This window comes from Myripristis murdjan, chromosome 4 (genome assembly GCF_902150065.1).
Source record: "Myripristis murdjan chromosome 4, fMyrMur1.1, whole genome shotgun sequence".
NCBI lineage: Eukaryota > Metazoa > Chordata > Actinopteri > Holocentriformes > Holocentridae > Myripristis > Myripristis murdjan.
The window spans coordinates 32596127-32618012 of record NC_043983.1 but is presented as its reverse complement, the minus strand read 5'-3'; the positions used below and the strand labels follow the sequence as shown (position 1 = coordinate 32618012).

The window sequence follows — 21886 nt, the reverse complement described above, 5'->3', positions numbered from 1 at the left end:
TTTTGACCACCAAGTGCCCCGTCAGGTCAGTGTTGTAGCAGGAATATTGGTAGCAGCAGAACCATCTTGGTTAGATTTTGTAACATTGTGTTACCGTCAGATTGCTTTGAAATTACAGAAAAACTGAGCTGTAATCTAAAGCATTATCCTGTCATGAATTGAACAGGAGAGAAGAGCAAAGGGGGAAATTTATTGTACAAGGATACTCAGGGCTGTGTGTGTGTGTGCATGTGTGTGTGTGTGTGTGCTGTACTCAGTATCTATAAGGAGGTCCCACACACACACACCTCATCCTCAAGGACAAAGTGGTTGCCTGCACATCCAGTAAGGCATGTTGTAGTCGAGGAATAATAATGGCATTTTGTTTTTAGAGAGCCTCTTTTCAAAAATGTTTTAGGTGCAACACCACAGCACAGCCTGCTGTCCGGCTCTGTGAGAGACCATTACTTCAAATCAGGAGAGTGGAGGATAAAACCACCTAAATTCAGATTACCTACCTTTATTTTCCTGGAACATAGTTTACCACCATTTTGGGCTGGCATAAATCGTTTTGACCTAAATGTACAGCATGCATCATAGTATCACATGGAAGTTATGAAAAGACAGGGGAGAAACATAAATTAATGCTTTTCTGAAGATCTTAACTTGCCTCTTACCATTTACCACTGTGATTAATATGAAATCCTCTCAAATAGCAGAAGCTTTTACATGTCAGTCCTCTACATAACAACATGGAGACCTGCATGTTTATTTCCCTGAGCGGTGAGAGAATAATTGAAAAGTCACTGGAAAAGTTATAATGTTAAATACTTTAGCAATAACAGATAATTCAAGAATTATAAGTAGAGGTAGGAAGTATTATTTGTTGAAATAGTGCTGAGATCAATATCACATTATAGAAAACATTTCAATTAGTAGCAGAAGTATAAGCAGTTGTGAAACTAGTAGAAATATCATTAACAGTAAGCCTACTATATAGAGGAAATAGTTGTACTTGTAGCCTTATTAGAATATAGACTTAAAATAATAATAAAATGATTTATTATTGGTGGTTAGGGTGTACTAAGTGGTTGTTAGGGTGATTCCACGTGGTTTCCAGGACATACTTGGGTAGTTGCTTGGCTTTTTCTAAATGAATGCTGTTATGTGCTAGGTGGTTGCTAGGGTGTTTCAGGGGGGTTGCTAAAGCACACTAGGTGGTCGCTAGGTTGCTTCTACAAGGTTTCTAGGATATTCTGGGGTAGATGCTAGGCTGTTCTAAATGAATGCTCACATGTACCATGTGGTTGCTAGGGTGTTTGTAGGGGGTTGCTAGGGCATACTAGGTGGCTGCTAGGGTGCTTCTACAAGGTTTGAAGGATATACTGGGGTAGTTGCTAGGCTGTTTCAAAGTAGATGCTCACATGTACTAAGTGATTGCAAGAGTGTTTGAAGGGGGTTAATAGGGCATACTAGATGGTCACTAGGGTGTTTCTTGGTAGTCGTTAGGGTGTGTCTAGGTGGTTGCTAGGGTGTGTCTAGGGAGTTTCTAGGTTGTACTTGGTGTTTGCTCTGGTATTCCTGATGAAAACACATAAATTTGTTTCTAGTTAATTAAGTTGCTAGGGTGTACTAGGTGGTTGCTAGGTTGCTACATGGTTTCTAGGGTATGCTGCAGTAAATGCCAGGCTGTTTCAAAGTGGATGTTCACATGCACAAGGTGGTTTCTAGGATGTTTGTAGGGGGTGGCTAGGACATACCAGATGGTTACTAGGGTGTTTCTAGGCGGTTGCTTGGGTGTGTCTAGGGGGTGTCTAGGGTGTACCAGGTGTTTGTGAGGGTATTCCTGAAGGAAACACATTAATTAGTTTTAGTTTAGCCTAGTTTAGTTTAGTTTAGTTCAGTTTAGTTTAGTTTAAGATTGCCTCGCATGGCAGCATTGCAGTAAATTCCAGTAAGGATATTTACTGTCTAAAAGCTTGTTTTACGATATCTCTACTGTTATTTTCTCCAACTTTTATCGGAGTCTCCTGTGAAAGTTTTGACGACTGATATTTGTGAAATCTCAGCATCTTACTTCAGTCTTAACTTTCAATTTTCACAGAGGAATAGATCTGAAAGCGCTGCTTGTCTGCTGTGCCTCGTAGCACGCCGGTCTGGGTGCTGCTGTGAATGCTGATGAGTGTTGCAGCATTTCACCCAACACCCTCTTCTCTGTCTATGTGCCTTCTCTTTATTTCTCTCTTCCTCTGTGTCTGCCCACACATGCACACACTCACACACACACACACACTCTTTGCATTTCCACCTGCAAATGCCCCTCTCACTCAATGCATCTCTTTCATCTGTTTCTTTGTTTGTCCCTTTTTCCCTCCTGTAGTTCCAGCTCAGCCGTCTGGTTTCGAGGCGGAGGCCGAGCTGGACTCGCGCATCATGCTGTCGTGGCTTTGGCCCGTCCAGGACCCCATCATCAGCTTTGAACTGGTGTACTGGGAGGCCAACAACGCCGGGGACAAGGTAAACACCACCTTGAAAACACCAGGCTTCAGCTGTGGTTGATCTGGCAGCAATAACTGGAAGGCATTTGCTCCCACAAACCTGCGAGATATTTAATATTTGGGGGGGGTATTTTCTTGTTCTGTACACTGTCAGAAACAGGGGTACAATAGGAGTCCATTTTTGTCCCTCAAGGTACAATCTACATGAATATACTCCCTAGTACTGATTATTGGACCTCAAAGTAATTATGTGAACTTTTTTCAGAGCCAAAAGGTTCATATACATGTTCCCAAGCAGTAAATGTTTGTACCATTTCTTCTAAATGTTAAGGTACAGTATCAGGGGACAGCATTTCTTAGGCCAATATACAATGAATGAATACATATGTTAATTAATGAATAAATACATATGTAAATAAATACATGAATAAATTAGGTAAAATATTATTTATGGTAGATTTTAACTTATAGGCTACAGTTGAGTAGCCTTGAAATAAAATAAATTTTGTACTAGTGCTGGGTTGCTGCGATTCAATCCGATATTGCCGATCGGATTTGATCGGATTTGATCCGATATTGATTTGGTTAGTTTTATTCAAAAGCATTTTGAGCTGTTACTGAATTACATGCCTGTCTAGTTATGCAACACATTAATACTTGTATTATATTGTGTCATTTGACAACAAATTAATATAGGCATTGATAATTAAAATGGCTGTAAGACTGGTAAAAATGGCTAGGACCACCTTTTGTAGCCCAGAGGAGATATGATGCTCAAACACTTGGTATGTTGTGTTAGTGTATGTTTATGCGTTGTAGAACATAATAAATTATCTTGCAGGAGTATTATTTGTTTTAAAAATGTAAATTACTTATCAAACAGACCTAACTATTCAACTACCAATGAATGAGCAGTAGTATGCATGTGATAACATTGATTGAAAAATAAGCTGAAGTGATACCTCTTCTCTGAATAGACAAGCTAAGCCAGTGTGCTGCTGTTAGCCAGTGAAAATAGAGCGGAGTGGCAACTCTTCGCTTTGTTGGACAATCTATGTCAGTGCGCTGCTGTAGCTGGAAAGTTTCTTTTCCTTTTGGACTCGTACGGTGCCGGTGTAGTTGTTGTAATATTTTTTCTTGGTGGTGCAGGTGCAGGTGAAACGACTGGAGGGGTTGTGCCACCCAGATTTGCTTCCCTCCATGTAATTTTCCCTAGACATACATTCATATTCCACACAAAAACAGCATTTATATATATATATATATATATATATATATATATATTAAAAGATCGTTCTTTGGGCGTACAGATCGCTCCATGGGAATTTAAATGAAGATCGATTCAAAATCGGGGGATCGATCTTTTCAACACAGGTCTATTTTGTACATTTGTAGATATGAAAAATAGGTAATGCAGTGATCCAGTCAATAATGTTAAGTACAAACTACAAGGGGATAAATAAGCAGCCAGTGTCAAGGGTACAAAAGTTGCACCTTATAGTGTATATTGTTATCGTGTATAATTCATTTTTCATTCATTTTTCCATTTTATACATTTCTTACTTACTATATTCTACTGCTTACTTGCTCATCCCACATTCATTTATTTCCATACTTTATATGGTTTGATTTGATATGTTGGAATTGCCAGGTGGGTTTAATATGTACATATGTATTCCTATTTGGTGTTGAAATCACCCAGATGCTTCGCAGGAATCATCAGATTGTGTCTGGATTTATCTTTTAGTAGGACTTGAAAATCTTGAAAAAGCTGTCTGCAGGCAACATCTGCAGAGAATTAAGTTACTGTGACATTTATTAAGTCACATATTGTTTATTTTTCTGGAACCTCCTCTTTGAGAGCCCCCTGAAACCACGGTGAGAGAAATCACCAAAATGATCTGAAATCAAGACTTCATGAAACTCTCCACTGAAACTGATGTGATCAAGGAATCCCATTCAGTATCCGTCCCACTTCCCATGTTGCCTTGCAGACTGAAAACACATCTTTTCAACACAGACCAGCACATCCCCTTCCTGCTCATGAAGAAATCCTCTCTCTACTCATTCTACTTGATCTAAAAAAAAAAAAAAATCCTTTTTATCTCTCCAGAGCTCTTACTCTATTTCATTTCTTTCCTCACACTTTGCCCAAGTATTATGGATACAGAGGAATATTATTTTATATGCAGCTTGTTGCATGAGTTAAAGTTAAATTCAAACAAAATTTTAGTTCAGTTTATTTATTTATTTATTCATTTATTGAGAATAAAAAGCCAGATAAACACAGTGTAGCCGAGTTTGAAGATAAATTCTCACCAAAGTAGTCCCCAGATGTTATTTGAGTCACCAGGTGACGTTTATGATTTGATTTCACCGGTATACATCAGTATCTTCAGTCAGTCATGCAGACAGAAAAAAAAAAAAAAAATTTAAGGGGAGCGTGGTAATCCATGGTCACACACCACACAACATGAAACACAGCACTTGAAAACTGTCAAAACTCCTCAACCCTCCATATCTGTGTTGCACCAGATGCTGCAGCTCCTGCGAGGCACCACGTCGTGTTTAAATGCACATCTACTCAAACCTTTTTTATTGCTTATTTTGCATTCTATTTGTCTGTTGATATTTTATGTCTTTTTCCCTTGCTGAATCCCATTGCTTTTGATGCTTCAAGGACCTATTTTCCCAGGAATTATTAAAGTTTAATCTAATCCAGTTTAAAGAGCGGAGCTGCTCTTTTCCAGCGCTGATTATGTGGAATTTGCGACACAGATTTTGGGTGTAGAAGGCGGTTCTTGCATGAAACACCAGATGTCAATCTCAACGAAAATAAAATGACTCCAGGACATCAAAATTCATGCAAAATATTCAACAGGATATTTCAGATGGAATTTTTACCAACTTATTAGAGAAATGTAATACAAAATATAAAATGATTATGGCCCAGAGATAAAAACGACCAGGCACCAGACCTGCCCTGGTGATACTAATGCAATTAGGTTATTACAGCAGTCAAGTCTGAATTTATGCATTAATAAAATTTAAACAGTTGTATCATTAGAAGTAATTCCAGTTAGGCTTGCCCTTTTGAAATCAACTGTTTCATCATCTTTAGTCCCTACTTACCTGTCCTAAGTCCCACCCCCTTAGTTACCATTGCTAGGTTGGACAAGCGGTTGCCAATTGCTTGTCTGAGGGCAACATTTACTAACCTAGAATTGGTTGGTTTGCTTTTCCAGTGGTGGGACTTAGGATCTGTCACTTGTGCACATACTCTATATTTACATCTGAGGTTGTACTGGATATATGAGATGAAACATACCATAAACAACATACAGTACCTATGTGTTGTTGTTTGGTGTTTCTTTTAATTACCAGGGTGGGTATTCTCTTTATTAAAATATGTAAATTAGCCAAACTCCCTTCAATATAGATTTTGAATTCCTACAATCCAAATGCATATTTGCCAGGTGCAGCTGCTGACCTTTGCCCTACATATATTTGTATTTATTATTTTTAGGCATTTATTTATCCATAGTAACAGCTGCTCATAATATTCATGACTAAGGAATTTAAGCTTCGGCTGCTGTTGTAGCCTTTTTATTGTAAGTTAAGTCATAATAGCGCCAGAGAAATGCTCAAAATGAAAACAAAGCTGTGTAGGCGGTTTGTTTATGTACTCTATATGAATTGTTCCTTGTTTTGTGTCTCTCCGCAGCATCGTGTCACTTTCAACCCAGCAGGCTCCTACGCTGTTGACGGTCTGAAGCCGGATACCCTCTACATGTTCTCCCTGGCAGCGCGGTCGGACATGGGTTTAGGAGTCTTTACTCAGGCCATCGAGGCCCGGACAGCCCAGTCCAGTAAGTGCTGCCATCTTATATCCCCAAGTTTCTCCCAGGTATCTGTCACCCAGTATCTTTTCCCACCTGATATGTTTAACCCACTGAAACTTTGGCTGATCCTACCCAAGGGAATGCATGGAGTTTAGGCCTGTCGGTCATCTGAGACTGTCAGAGTTTACACATCGGCAGGGATGGTGAGCCATATGCTCACACTTTAGGATTGCCTTGACACTTTAGAGCGATGCTAGGCCACTAATATTATCTCACAAATGAGAAAAAGAGAATGTGTTGCAGCTCTAAAACCCACTGGTAAATCATTTTAAATAAGTGGCTGAGCCTGGAGTCTGTTTCTGCGAGACTTGTTTTATTTCTACGGGAAGTGAAGGTGGTGAGTGATTGGAGCCTGGGTCCAGCTGAAAATCACCGCACAGTTGCTCTCCGCTAGATTCAAAAATAAATCATGGCAACAAAAACCATAGACTTATGTTGATATTACATTGTTAAATTATTTGTTTGTTTATTTATTGATTTGTCCATATGGAGACTATGGTCATATAATGTGAGCATCAAACCTGTGTCACTCAACATAGTGTATGTTAGCGCACAGTATGTTGAGTGCCAGTGTGAAATCTTAGTTTGTTTAGGGGAGTCGAGTACAGAAACACTTCTAAACCTTTAATTCACCGACTATCAGGAGCAACTGTATGCTCACTCCCAGTGCCCAGATGGACAGCAGAAAGGTACAGTATTTAGCATTCAGTTTTTGATTACCTCTCCTTCCTGTGTGCTCTAAAAGCATGGCATAAGTCACTGGTGTTGTGTCCTGCAGGTCACAAACTGGATGGTAGGATCCCACTTTTTCATTTAATACTTTTTTTTTTTGAGTTAGTGTCCCCTTTTTCATCGTTGTGAAAGCCCAAACTACTTTGCATTATGCTTTAATATGTTTGTGAGGTGGGAACCAGAGCAGTGACCTTTATGAAATGACAGTCCTGTTATGTATCATAAAACTGGACTTATTAATTTCACAGTAATTGTTTTCTTGTCATATTTAAGATCCTGCGTTGGCAAGCATCGCAGGCATTAAATCATGCATGTTTTCATTAGAGACTGCACAGTTATGATTACATTTTGCGAGGTTGCAACCTGACATTTTAAACGAATATGTGCTCAGAGGAAACTAACTGTTTACAGTGAAGAGAAGTTTGCAGTCCTGCTTGCTTGTGCACAGTCAGGTGTGGAGGTTTCTTGATGTTTTTTGTTCCTTGCCAACAGTTTTACGAAAGTAATAAGAGATTTGCTTGTACCCACAGCTTTAACACTGACACCCAGTCTGTGTAAGACAGCAAAACCTCTTTTTCTTACCCAGTCATTTGGGTGTGCTGAAACTATTGTAACACAGTAATACTAGTAGCACTGGATGGATTATCTAGTTCACGGAGCTGTGTAATTGTAAATCTCAAGTTTCAAGCTCGCAAAATTTAATCACTAGTCTTGGGTTAATTATAACTACAGTTTTGTACATTTGCCAATCATGCTCAAGTTTGCGGGACCCATTATTGAATTACAATGTTAAGGTACAAGGTAATGACAAATGGCAGTGCCTTTTACTGCTCTGCCATAAAATCCTGCATCCCGAAACCATCAAACCTTTGTGGCGTGGCGCGGTTCAGTTGCACACCAGCACTACTTGATATATTCATTTTCTGCTCTCTGCTCCCAGTGCGTCACAAATCATTGGCCACTGCACATTGCACGATTTGACAAATAGCCTAATAAAGCCACTGAGTAGATACATACAGCACATAATATGATGTAAGACTAAGCAAACACAAACAGACTGTTACACAGACAGAACACTTAGATTATACATGTCATGCTCCTTTACAATTGTAGTTTGTCATGTAAAACACGGTGTACAGTTAGCTGGTGTGCAGTCGTTTGAATTTGTGCTGTTCAGTCACCGTTCCCACTCTGACACTAATGGTATCGAACACCCTTAATTCAGGTTTTTGCACAGCGTCCAGTGCGTATCTCTGTCTGTCTGGCATGCTGGGAGATGTGGACTTGAACCTACATTATTTATGACAGCTCCCAGAAGGAATCAAAGCTTATTCTAAGCCATTTGTTTTACTTGTCAGTAGTGAGATCCCTGTGCCAGCAATCACACCGGTTCCCATAGGAACAGAGGTGTTGTACCAGCTTGCCGTCATGGCTGTGGCAGACCAGCCCAGGAAACCTGCTAACACGACTAAAGACCCTGACCGCTGCTGTCACGTACTGCACGTCTGCCTCCCTCGGCCTTTTCCTGCCTCTGCCATCACTGGTTTCTCTGCTGTGTTTATTTATAGGTCTGGATATCCTGTATACCTGACTGTTTTTGACGTTCCTCTGGTTCTCTATCTCTCTAATGTTACACCCCTCACACTATATTGTGGTAAGGACTTATTCTTGCTAAGTGGCACATGCTCTTCCAGGTGAGACACCGGCGAGCTCCAGATTAGTGATTTCCAACCCATTGGTGGGCCCCAACAGAGGGTCAGGAGGTTCGTGAGAAGGCCACATCAATACATTGTTTTCTCAATAAAAAAGGATGGAATTTCTTAAATCATGCAATGTAGTTGCAATTTCTGAACCTATTAAGCCCCCTGAGACGCCACTGACCATGATGGCCTGCATAAGCGATGATGACTGGCAAATAGAAACCTTCTTAGCTATTTGACAACATTTGGACAAATTTCTTTTCAAACGGGACTAAGTGCTGTCTAAAAACAGTAAGAATCACTCTCCAGAAATGAGAAAAAAAAAAAAAACACATAGACAGTACAATGAATCATATTGATTATGGCTTTGTTGCCTTTGAAGGACCAGATGGTGTGTTATTTGCCTGGAAAACAGGCACAGTAATGACATGTAATGTACAACGAACAATATTTTTTTTTTATTTCGCTCATATTGAATGTAAGACAGTGTTTACAGCTAAATTTAGCCCGTATACACACTGTAATGATAGATACAGGTGCTTTAAAAGCTTAACTACTTTTTTGACAACTTTATTTTACCGCTCAAAATAACTGTGGGTCTCAAGACAAATTGTGCCTCTACATGAGGGTCCTAACCTGAAAACTTATGAGGCTTGGTGTAATTGATATTTAGATGTGGTAACACATGTAAAGACAACAGTATTGGCCCCAAAACTGTACCTTGAGGTGCACCACAAACAATCGGGAAAAGAACAAACACCACTTGGGATGAAGAGTTCCTGTTGAATGGGTCAGATGGCACTCAGTCCAGGACAGTCTCAGATATGCAACCTAATTCTTCAGTCTCTACAGTCTAAGCTCTTCCTCAACATTTCACCATATTGTTTTTATTCTAAGTTTAAAGTTAAAGTTTTTTTTTTGTTGTTGTTTTCGTCTGAATTTTAATTTACTTTCTCTGGAATTCGCCTACCTCCGCTCTAGATTTTAGTGTTTTTCATAACCCTGTTTGTATTTGAGACTTGTATCGACTGCAATATGTCTCCCACACATTGATCTCTGTCTGTTTGATCTATTGCACTCCAGCACAGATGTATCCAAAGGTTCTTGTAGACGTGTGGGAATACTCCTGTTTTTGTGTGTCTCTCTCTTTGTGTTCCTCTGCAATATGCTGGGCTTGGCCTACTAGCAGGCACGACCCAACCTCCAACATTGTTCAGATAGTGTGTCCACGCTCACTGCTGTGGCTGCCAGATCACAAGCTGGCATGATAAAAGTCCTCCAGTGTCGGATCTCCCACTTGCTCCACACTAATATGCACAGCGCACAGTTCACTGTACTGTTGTGCTATGTCGTTTCATTTTGTCCTCATGCTTTGTTGTGCCTACATGTTATCATTTAATCATTGTGCCTTTTTTAACTTTTAAGTTGGTGAAACTTCACATTGTGCCAGCTGTATTTGTTTTTCATATGGCGCAGCAACTGCACTGTTTCACAGAAAGGCAGCTACAGTGTGAAGTATCACCTTTGTTTTTGTTTGCCTTCTGGACTTGGGAGATTATACATGTTATTATTATACATGTTATATAATAGGAGAATTACCATAAATACATTTGTGTATGTGTGTGTGTGTGTGTGTGTGTATATTTACACAGACACACACACACGCACACACACACACACACACACACACACACACACACACACATTCAATGTACATTCATTTACACAAGGAAATAGATTTTTTAAATTTAATCCAACAAGTGGGCACCCACATGATTAAAATTTTGAGAGAGTAAATACTTTGTCTGAAAATGTTTTACATGAACAGAGCAGTTCTCCCCGGTCCAGAATGTCTTTTGCACTCATCATCCACAATGCTTGACCCTTGACCTTCCCTCCTCCCCTTCCATCAGCCCCATCGGCCCCTCCCCAGGAGGTGCGTTTGCTGAGCCTCAGCTCCACCAGCATCCAGGTGAGTTGGGTGGCGCCCCCTGCAGGCAGCCGCCATGGGGACATAGTGCGCTACTCCCTGGCCTACCAGGCGCTAACAGGGGAAGACACGGAGCGACACCAAGTGTCAGGAATTGGTGCCAATGTGACCAGCTACGTGCTGGACGACCTGGAGAAGTGGACTGAGTATGAGGTGTGGGTGAGGGCGCACACTGATGTGGGGCCTGGCCCAGAGAGCCCCGCTGCCCGCATCCGAACCAAGGAGGATGGTATGTTGATGACCTGACTGCCTGCAAAAACTAACCTTCCTCCAACTGACACTTCTCTTCTGCTCCTGAAATGAGCACAATGCAGAAATGTTTCTTAGTGCACACAAAAAGGGAGTGAAATAAGTATTTCCAACAGGAAAGGATTATGTGGAGGAGACACGACTACAAACACTAAGTACTTTGACACTGAAATAGCAACAGTGGAAATTAAGGGTGTGGAGGTCAGAGTCGTCCAACAACCCAGGTTCAGTTCCCAGCTCTTGTTGACGTTTTCTACTAGAAATAAGGTTTTTCATGTCCATCTCAGTTTTCTCATAGATAATGTGCAGCCAGCTGGCCATTATTGCAAAATCAACCATGACAGGGTGATCAGGAGTCTGACTCAAATCACAGCAGTCTCTTTTACCTTGAAGGGGTTTATTTTTATTTATAAACAATATGAATAAATTGACATTGAGAATATTGATTTATGCTTAAAAAGTTTGCAAAACTAACTACACAGCCATGTAGCAACTAAACAAGCTGTCCATGGCAACAGTCAGTTATACAATTTAGCGATATTTATCCTGACTGAGTGTCACGACTGACCAACAGAACTATTTCAGAGTATTTCACAGAGCTCTGTAATAATCTTAGTTAAGAATGACCACAACATGAACCTGTACTTGTAGTTGTGTAAGCAAGCTTTGGCCTTAACCTTTACCCCAGCCGGTGTTGTTCTAGTTGCCTAATTTTGTTTGATTTCGTCTAAATTTCACTGTTGACTCGCCTTGTCATGTGACAAACAGGTAAAAATGGCAAGTCTCATTTATGCTATTGTCACATAATCCTTTCATGTGGAGGGACGTAATCTTCACGTTATTCATGTCCATAACGTATAATCTGCTTTTCAGCTTGTGCTCATTTCAGGCAGTTTTGTGAGACTGTGTTGGCTGTTACCTGCTGCTGCTGAGCCCTGCTGCCTCTCGGCCTGCCTCTCTCTATCAACATGTCTGTCTTTTTCTCAGCATGATGACACTGCTGTAGCCTGCTGGGCTCCTGGCTTGCCAGGCTAAGGTGTCTGGAGAATTGCCCGAGTGGCAATATGACATGCTCTGTCTCCTCAGTCTGATAGCAGGTCTGAGGCGCTGGCTAAACGGCTACTATGATTTAGTCCGGAGAGAAGCTCTGCCACACAGCACACACTCTGTATTAGTGGCACCGCACAGCACACCCTAGTGCCCACAGCTTTAAGACACCATTACACCAAATCCTTACAAGCAGATTCAGCTCTTTTTTTAAGACACAGTTGGGTTGGCCATATCATGACCAATGAGACCAAAGAGTAATGGTCTCTTTTCTTGAGCCACTAGAGGAAATCAATGGATAAGTCCCGGTTATTGTCGGAGGGGCTTAAAGAGCAGAGCAGCATGGTGCGGAGCCTCGCCTCTGTTAAAGCTGACTGCTGGCTTGTGATTGGCTCCAGCCGCTGTGACTACTTACAAATGAACTCCGTCTTTGCCCTTGACATCTTCCTGACTCCTTCCCTTCCTTTGCTTCTTAATTATGTTAGTCTTCCCAATGTCTGGATTAATTTGATTCCCCCGTGCTCTTATTGTGTTTGAATTGCCTGTGTCTGTATTGTAAGCATTGGAGAGAGATGGGGAGAAAATGATGACATTTATGTGCATGTGCACGCGAGTGTGCATGCATGCCTGTGTGTGTGTGTGTGTGTGTGTGTGTGTGTGTCTTTGTGTGTCCTGGGATTTATTACCTTAGTTCCAATAAAAAGCAGATCCTTTCTGCTCTCTGTTTATTGAGTTGCCCAGAGTGATTGAAAATGACTGATCTATCAGGATGTGCTTTTTTGGGCAGCACTGTTTTATGACTTAAACCCAATAATTCTGTCATTATGGAGACAAGTCTAAGTGGTGTTCAGTGCACTGTTTCTTCTCCCCACTCCACAGCGCCTGCCCTCACTACATAGCCTCCCTCCCATCCTTCTTTCTCTATCTCAGTTTCTCTCTCACTCGCTCTCTCTCTCTCTCTCTCTGCCTCTATATAACACACCACATTTTTTCCTGCACACCCACTGAATTTTAATCTCACACTCTTTTCATCTCTTTCCATCTCTCCGCACCCCATTTGACTTTGAGCTCTCATCGCTCACTGGATTTCTCCAGCATCTGTCCATTCTCCACACAAAGTGCAGCAGCTTTCTCTGTGCTCTCCCCAACTAATTCTCCTTCCAGCTCCCACATCACTGCCAGCTCTGGTGCCTCCTATCACACCATATTCTCATTTCGCTTCCTGACACCTCGCTTAAGGCGCGCTGGGCCTTGAAGACCGCTGGCTGACTATTAATTTGTTTTAATAAATTGAAATGAAGCCAACTTCTCAGTTAATAATTATTGAGGTTCTGCATTCTGCCAGAAGTATCAGTGTCCTTGATAGTGCGGGCATGGAGTTGCAGAAATCCGCTGCACCACGGTTTCTCTTAGATCTCCTTGCCTCTGCTTCGCACCCCTCTCCTCGAAAAACTGGGGTATAATTTGGGTCTGCACGATCCTGGTGTTTCTGACGTCTCTATTAAATTACTGCTCAATCATTTCCCTGCTGGCCTGAGCCAACAAGCGCGTGATGTGAGCTTAATTGCCTTCACGTGTTGGATTCTCGGAAAAGTGCTGTAACAGCTTCACTCAAGTAGACATGGATGCTGAGTGGTGCTGGACCAGGAACGTGGAGTCCCATGTGAACCATTTCTGTCCCTGAAAATGGCACGAGGGCGAGAGGCTGCTCTTACCTCAGACGGCCTCCAGACAAATCTGCCATTCATCTTTATTTATTTGCATCATCAGTGCAGAGTCATTCAAAACCTTGGAAGAAATTTAGGTCACATACCACCTGGAAGAAGTGTCTGGTTTAAGACAAGATTTCTAAAAAAAAAAAAAAAATAAATAATAAAAAAAATAGACATTCAACAGTTTCATGTTTTGTTAAAATCCACTAAAACTCAGTGGTTAATTAATCATACTGTACAAGTGTGGCTGTCTGTGTCCATGTGGTTTTGATCTCTGGATCAAATAAATCCAACAAATAACCTGGCTCAATCTGCAGGTTTGGTCCAGGTATCACTGTTGTTGAAATCAAATCACATCCCATTTTCCAGGAACCAGTCCCTGCCACACAGTGTGAGCTCAACAGGTGTGTGCCTCCAAGGTTTTGAACAGAGCTGCTGATTTTTTTGTCAAACCTTGTGATAATGATACATTGGTTGACACATTTGTAGCAAGGTTATACAGTAATAGAGATATGTACTGGAGGCTTGGTGCTTTACAGTTGAACAATAAACTTTTTAACGTCTCAAGACAAGAGTGTTTTACTGCAGTTTTTACTGCCTTTGTTCCATGTCAGCCAACTTAAAGTGACATGGAAGTGTAGGCACATATTTGCCTGTACAGTATATGTTTTGAGCTCAGCCTTTATTCTGACTCTCAGGTTATTCAGGCGCTCTGCTGTAGAACGCACAAAACGGCTCTCAAAAAAAGTGAAAACGTAACTCGGCGGGACTTGAAGATGAAGTGAAATGTAACAGCGCTGCCACATCAGACCCCTGAAGACAAAGGCTTGTCTTGTTCAGACTGCAGGCAAATCAGATTTCTTTCTCAAATCAGATCTTAAAGACAGACTGTCGACACTGCTATTATCAAGTGATCAAATCGGGATTGTGTCTCCAGACATCACCGACCTATCTGCATGGGTTGCTATGGTAACGACATTAGGCATTAGTAAGTACGTACGCTTGTGATGCAGCTTTCCAACGTTGAAGCATGAGAGACGTCCACAAGCCTCCAACCAAAGAGCCAGCAGACGGTTCACTTCAGAGTCTCCATGCCGCCCTGCAAGCAGCAGCAGGGATTCGTCTCCGTCACCTCCTGGATTTAATGTCGTCGAGCGATGCAAAAGACAGTTTGAAAACCATTTTGAGTGTCCCGAGAGTCTGAGCTGAGACGTAGGAATTGAATTTCAAACAACCTCCCAATGAGGTTTGGATCTGATTTGCAAAAATCGCATCTCATGCTGTTTTTCCTGTCCAGATTTTCTAAAATCAACCTTGAGCCAATCTTAAAATGCTAAAAAATGATTTGGGATGGCAGGCTGAACGAGGCCAAAATGACAATCAGGCAGCCAGATTCAGTGTTTGTCTGTAGCCGCTGCAGTTAAATGATCTGGCATCGTTCCCTCAGAAGAAGAAGGGAAGAAGTTGGACGGGCCAGATTGTTGAATTTCAGATCAGACTCTCTGCAGCCTAACTCTGGCCTTTGTTGACCCTGTTTTTCCACCATTTTCCATTATAACTAATCGATTCTAATCAAAATCCCATCAGCTGCTTCATTAAGAGCGACTTCCGTCTTGCTTGTTCGGGTGTGCAGCTCTCCAACACAGTTCAATACGGCCAACACACACGCCAAAAATCAACCTCAAAAGTACAAAAGTTTTTTCAGCATGGTGACTAATGACGCATGTCACATGACAGAGTAAGCAAGCCAGTTCAAATCAAGCAGATTTAGTGTCATTCAGCTAGTGTACTCAACATTTAAGCTACATTTCAGCTGCATTTAGAAAAATTAGACATAACAATGTAGACACTATACAATAAATACACTTGGTTGAACTGTCTCAAGAAAGTGTACTGCAAAAACCTACAAGTGGGATGAGATAATCCCCCCTTGTTTCCAATCCAGTTTCACTTGTTTCACCATTTTTTTTCTCGGCACAGGGCAGAATACGTTGAAACAAGGCAGAAAAAGGCAGATCAGTCCACTTGGATCACGAGAATGACACTTGATTCAAGAAAATTCTGGAAACAAGTTGATTTGCATGGGTAACAAGTGGGATTATCTCATCCCACCAGCGGATTTTTTTTGTTCCTTGTATGAAGAAAAACAAGATCTTAACTGTGAAGATGAGAGTGAACGACAAGGAGGATTAGCATGGAGATTTGTTGCGGTGTGTCACACAGCGCTGACAGACTTGACAGCCATAGCCAATGGTTGCTGGTGTTTTCTTGATAATTAGTGTTTGTTCAATCCAGGCCAGCGGACCGACTTCAAAGATGCGTTTTGTGCGGCTGTGGGATTCTGTCGTGATTTGCATGGTTCTTTTGTTCCTCCTGCACCCGACACAGGCCGGGGCTTTGTCTTTTGCTGTTAACACAGCAGCTTTATTGACGTTTTGCTCCAAAGGTTGAAGCTTGATTTTGTAAGCTTGCAGATAGATGAGGTTAAATGATTCCAATTAGTGCAAAGTGCATCGTGCTGACGCCAAATTATGAAGCGTTCCCCTCCTCGCCGTGCTGCATGGTGCTATTTGCTGGAGGTTCTTTCACACTTTCTATCTGTGTATTAATCTCTTAATGCAGGGCGTTTTAACCTTTAATGCTTCTTTCCTCTCCTTTACTATCTTGAATTTCATTAATTTCAGGACTACCTCTTCTCATTTTTATTGAAGTCAAATTTGTATTCATTTACCACTCCCCTGGAAGCTGACCAAGCAGTCTAAAGGAAATCTTCATAAGCCCATTTCACTATTCCACACAGTAGAAAAGTGTGGGCACTAAACCGGCCTCCCAGCATCCTCTTGGGGCTCCACATGACAAGCTTTGATGTGCATAACCTTCAAAGGTAGCCAGCAACCTTCGCATTACCTTTGAACTTCTCCAGGCCTTTAACTTTTTCATCAGGTCAGGAAAATTTGAAAACTTTGATGTTATTTATCAGATCGGGACAGGGGAGCAACTGGATTGTAGACGTGAGAACATCTCATCTGCCTTTTGGTTGACCCTGTTACCAAAGTGTTGTTTATACGCTTTCGTATGTGTAGCCCCAGAGGGAACGCAGCCCACACCTCGATGGTTTTAGATACCCATTAAACTACACAGTAAGGCCTGGGCGATGTGGATTTTTGAAGGGCAGTCAAACACTTTTGGATAAAACAAAAATTTTGTGATGCCATTCGACGCCTTTACAACTTCTTAGAGTTTTACAGTGGAAAAGCCAGTAAAACGGCATTTAGACCACGGGACGCTAAAACTCTTTACTTTCAAGCTGATGAAGCTGAACATATTTATGCACACTGTACCAATGTTGAATCTGATCAAAACGTCTCATTAAAATCAATTCAGGCTCCCCGTGTTGGACTTATAAATAATTCCACCATAAGTATTCAAGCAATCTGCCTCATATCCATCAAATCAGAGGATGACAAAAACTGGATCAGCTCAATTTTTTATTAAAGGACTTTATTTGTAAAGCCATACATCTGTAAGCCCATTTTATCCCAAAGCTAGCAGTGTTGAAGAACACTTGCAGTTTTGTTTGTGTTTTATCCCATGTACAACACTGTAGTTACACATATTTTACATCATGATACTGACTGTTTTCCAAAGTTTATTATTCTTGATGTGATTTTCGAATGCATTTTTTAACTCTCTAGGCAGCAATCCCATGCCATCCATTGTGTTACAGTGCAAAAGTCAACTTGCAGAGACACGAAACTGGCTTGAGACAGGTGATCCATCACCGTGAATATCCTTAGTTTATTTTTCTCCAAGTTTACATGGCTGTGATGGATTGACTGACTTGAAAAGTCTGCAGGCTTTGTGGTGCGTTCACATGCCGGCGGGAACCTCTGACATCAAGAAACGGCATCGCATCCGTGGGCCGTTTTGTCAGAAAATCAAACCTGGAAGACAAACGAGAAGCAAATGTGAAAAAGGATGACGTGGATGGGACTGCTTCTTCTCCGTGGAAGAACGTTGTCTGGCTATCAAGTAGAAAATTTGGTTTTCTGACTTGGAAGACCTGGATGATGAAACTCCCCACATGCACATAAATGCAGCAAGAAAAAAAAAACCCAAAAAACACAGACTTCTCAAATCAACATGCACGACAATGAAGTCACTTTGACAAAAATAAATTAGGGCAGGATGTTCACAGTGATGGATTACCTATCTCAAGCAAGTTTCAAGTCTCTGCACGCTGATTTTTGCACCGTGACAAGATGAATGGAAGAGAAAGCCTGCCTGGAAGGTAAGAAAAACATTCAAAAATCTAAACAAGTGCGGTATGCTTTGGAAAACAGTCGGGAGAAATGTGAAATATGTGCGCAGTGTGGCGCACGGGCTAAAACATGAATAGAAATGGCCCTTTAAGCAGGAAGTCTGTATTTCAAATGAGATGATGTGATGATGAAAAAACACAAAACACAGTCGTGAAAACTGCAAAGCGCATTGTCTGAAGGCTGCAAATGTAACTGTGGTGTGTGTGTGTGTGTGTGTGTGTGTGCTGCTGCTGTGTCTGCTGCAGTGCCCGGAGCTCCTCCCAGGAAGGTGGAGGCCGAGGCTCTGAACTCCACGGCCCTCAGGGTGAGCTGGAAGCCTCCTCTGTCTGTGAAGCAGCACGGCCAGATCAGAGGCTACCAGCTGGTCTACTCCAGGCTGGAGAACGGGGAGCCTCACGGCCAGCCGCTCATCGTGGATGTTTCCCTCCCCGAAGCCCAGGTACCGTCCCGCTCACTCACTTCACTGCAATGACAAGCCAAGCAGGGGGTTTTTATACAGGCCTGCATGTTGTGGTCAGACCTGTTCAGCTCTTATTCCACACACCGGCCATGTTATACTAACCAAATGATTCGTCTTTTTGTTTTTTTTGTTTTTTTTGTTTTTTTTACCACAATTGAAAACCTGAGGATCACACATTTCATGATGCAAAACAAGGGATGAGGCTGAACTTGACTGAATTGAACCGAATGCACTGAATTTAGCAGGAAACACAAACTGGTGAAGCTACAAGACACCCCTTAGAAAATGGTTGATCTTTATGTTCATATTCCTGCTGTAATTCTTAATTTTTAATTTTTAATTCTTCCATTTCTGTTGTCCCATGCATCGTCGATTGCTCCCTTCTCTGCTTGTTGTTTCTCTTTACCTTTTATCCTACGTCTGTTTTTTCGTCTTCATTGGCTTTTGGGGCGTAATCCGTTCACATTTGTGTCATTTATGAGTTTAATCTACATCCAGATTCCACTCCTAAAAGCCAAATATGTTTGATATAAACGTCGTGGCTCCAGCTCTTGTGAAATGAGATCACGAGGAGGGAGATTTCAGTCTCTTTGAGCCCCAAAAATCAGGGAAATAGTCGGAGCTTGATGGGGAAACGGCGGCTTAACGCTGCACTCATTTCAACTTGTTCAAAAAATGAACTCGATACAGATCAACTTAATTACAGTTTGGAAATTCGAGTGGCACTTCAGAGCTCAGGTTTCCCCAGTTTCAGTTCAAGTAACATTAGAGCACACGGAAATGGTGGGAAAAGAAACCACCTGCATCGGTACAATAGTATTTATTTGCTACTTCAGCTGATAGTCCAGGTTCTTACCCATACAGTGGTGTTTACTGCTCCATACGAGTGAAACAGATCCTCTGAGTTTGACCCGTCAGCTCCTCCTGTGTCACGAGAATCAATGAAAATCTGGACCAAAACCAAATGATTTTGAGCGACGAGCCAAAGCTGAAATTCTGTTATGAAGGATGCACAACAACAGAAGCTTGGGATTCATTATCGACGCTCTTTTCCAGCGTTCTTGCTTGAAAACTGGTGGGACTACTTTGTGTCTGTATCCCTACACAGCAGCGGCTCGCCTCAGTGCTGTAGGTTTGCAATTTCAGTTTAGTCTGAATAAGTTTTGAAAGTGGGTTTGCTAGTTCAGTTTAGTTTTTATTTTTTGAAAATGTGCCCACAGAAGGATATTATCAATCTGCTAGCGTAAAACTGGCACAGTCCAAAAATTGGGAGATCGATTTCATATCCATTCAAAATACTAGACTTAGGAGGAAAACTGAAATAAACTGACAAAGACAAAAACTGGAGACATTTTCTCCATAGTTTTAGTTTATTTTAGTTTGTTTTTTAAACTTGCAATACAGTTTCAGTTAGTTATTGTTTTTATTTTTATTTCAGTCGCTGAAAATGTTGTTTCTCATGTGGCTTTTGCTATTTTGTTAGTTTTCGTTAACGTTAATAACCTTGGTACACATCTAGTAGGTGAAGCCGCTGTGTGGTGATACAGACACAAAGTAGTTCCACCAGTTAACGAGCAAGAACACTGGAAAAGAGTGGCGATAATGAATCCCAAACAAACGTCTGTCGCTGAGCCTCCTTTAAAACATTTTTTCAGCTTCGTGTCGCCGTTCAAAGTCGTGTTGTTTGCTGGTCCAGATCCACTTGAGTCATTTTAGAGAAGAACAAGACCATTGAATCGCTGGTTCTCCGAACAGGGAAGGAGCTGATTATGGAGCAGGAAACAAGAACCACGTGAACGGAAAAGATTATGGTTGTGCAGCCAACTTCCCCCAGATGAATACAGTTTAAAATGAAACTATTCGCTGTGTAAAACATTATTAAATCTAAATATGATGGTGCTGGTGAGTCCTGAACCCGATGAGAAAATAACGATGATCGAGCTGAAACAAAACAAGCCTGAATCATCCAGTAATAATGATAAGCTTTATTTAGATATCACTCTAAAAGGTGCTTTAGTGAAAGATGTAACAATATAAAAAGATGACATGAGACATGATAGGTTACATGAAAAAAAAAAAGTGAAATAAAATTAGATGAAAGACACGAGAAGCAGCTCAAGGTTAAAAGTGGACAAGAGAGAAAACTTTTACATGAAAGCAAAACTATAAATCAGCAAAACGGAGTCAATGAAACATGAAGCTCTAATAAACCTACAATATACATCAAAATAATCTGATGATGAGTGTTTTTGTTTATTTTTTTAGATGATTAATGTGGTTCCAAATTTTATTTTCCCTGTGATCTGGTGCAGTATGTGCCCTTCGATCCTAATGTGTGCAAATGACGTCTTATCTTCCCTTGAAATAGAAAAAAAAGGATAAAAACAGACCAAAATAACTGTGTGTGTGTGTGGTCTGCTGCGCGCTGATGAAAATGCATTTGTGATTAGATTCGAATGCAGTTGGCTTTATGTGATGATAATGCAAATACAATGCCTTGTTATTCCATCTAAATAATTGCATTTCATGTTTGCTGCAGTTTTATTTTGTGCTGCAGACTGTGACAGCGGAAAACTGCCATTGATTTGAATGTGTGAATAATGGAAAAACCTAGTTAATCCTGCTTAGGAATGCAAGAGCAAGTCTTTTTTTTTATGTGTGTGTGTCATAAGTAGTAAGGATTGTGTGTGTTTATGTGTGTGTGAGAGCGAGAAAGCGAGAGAGAGCGAGAGAGAGAGCTCAGCATCTGATATGCAATGAAAATGAGATGCACCTGGAGATGCACGAACACACAGCAGCAGCAGCATTTCTCATCTTCGTGGCAGTCAGATCTGCTTCCGGCTGTTTTTTCTTCCAGAACTTGAGCTAAAGAGACGATTCACGGAGTCGGTCCACAGTCACTTAATAATTAAGATGCTCCCGTCGCCATCGAGCACCCAAACGCCTCACCAATCAGCAGCTCTGGGTGTCTGTTTGCTATTTTGCACGGTGTTTAGCAGCACTGCACATCACCTGCTGCTCAAACAGCATTATAAGGCCTCATAAGCGCATTATAAGCACATTGAAAGTGCAGGGGAATCATTCAGAATGAACAGAGGATGAAGTCTAAATAAATCAGTCAAACTGTGTTTATGGAGGACATTTCACACAATCAAAGTCAACATAATGTGCTTTACAGTTAAAACAGAACAATAAACAAAGAGAAAACATGATAATAAAACACAAGTGTAAGGATAAACCTCTAAACCTATACTGTAAGATTTTTTATTTACTTACTTATTTGGGAATTTAACCT

General features: G+C 41.2%; 1 protein-coding gene across 5 annotated transcripts in view; it reads left to right on the top strand.

The window, feature by feature from the left end:
• The window catches only part of ptprfa (protein tyrosine phosphatase receptor type Fa), a 424230-nt gene that overhangs the window by 268418 nt on the left and 133926 nt on the right, over positions 1 to 21886 (top strand). For all 5 annotated transcript variants that reach the window (XM_030049234.1, XM_030049233.1, XM_030049237.1 and 2 more), the window contains 4 exons: positions 2360 to 2496; positions 6202 to 6346; positions 10725 to 11030; positions 18377 to 18570. In XM_030049234.1, the coding sequence (XP_029905094.1) occupies positions 2360 to 2496; positions 6202 to 6346; positions 10725 to 11030; positions 18377 to 18570 (782 nt within the window). The remainder of the gene's footprint in view (positions 1 to 2359; positions 2497 to 6201; positions 6347 to 10724; positions 11031 to 18376; positions 18571 to 21886) is intronic.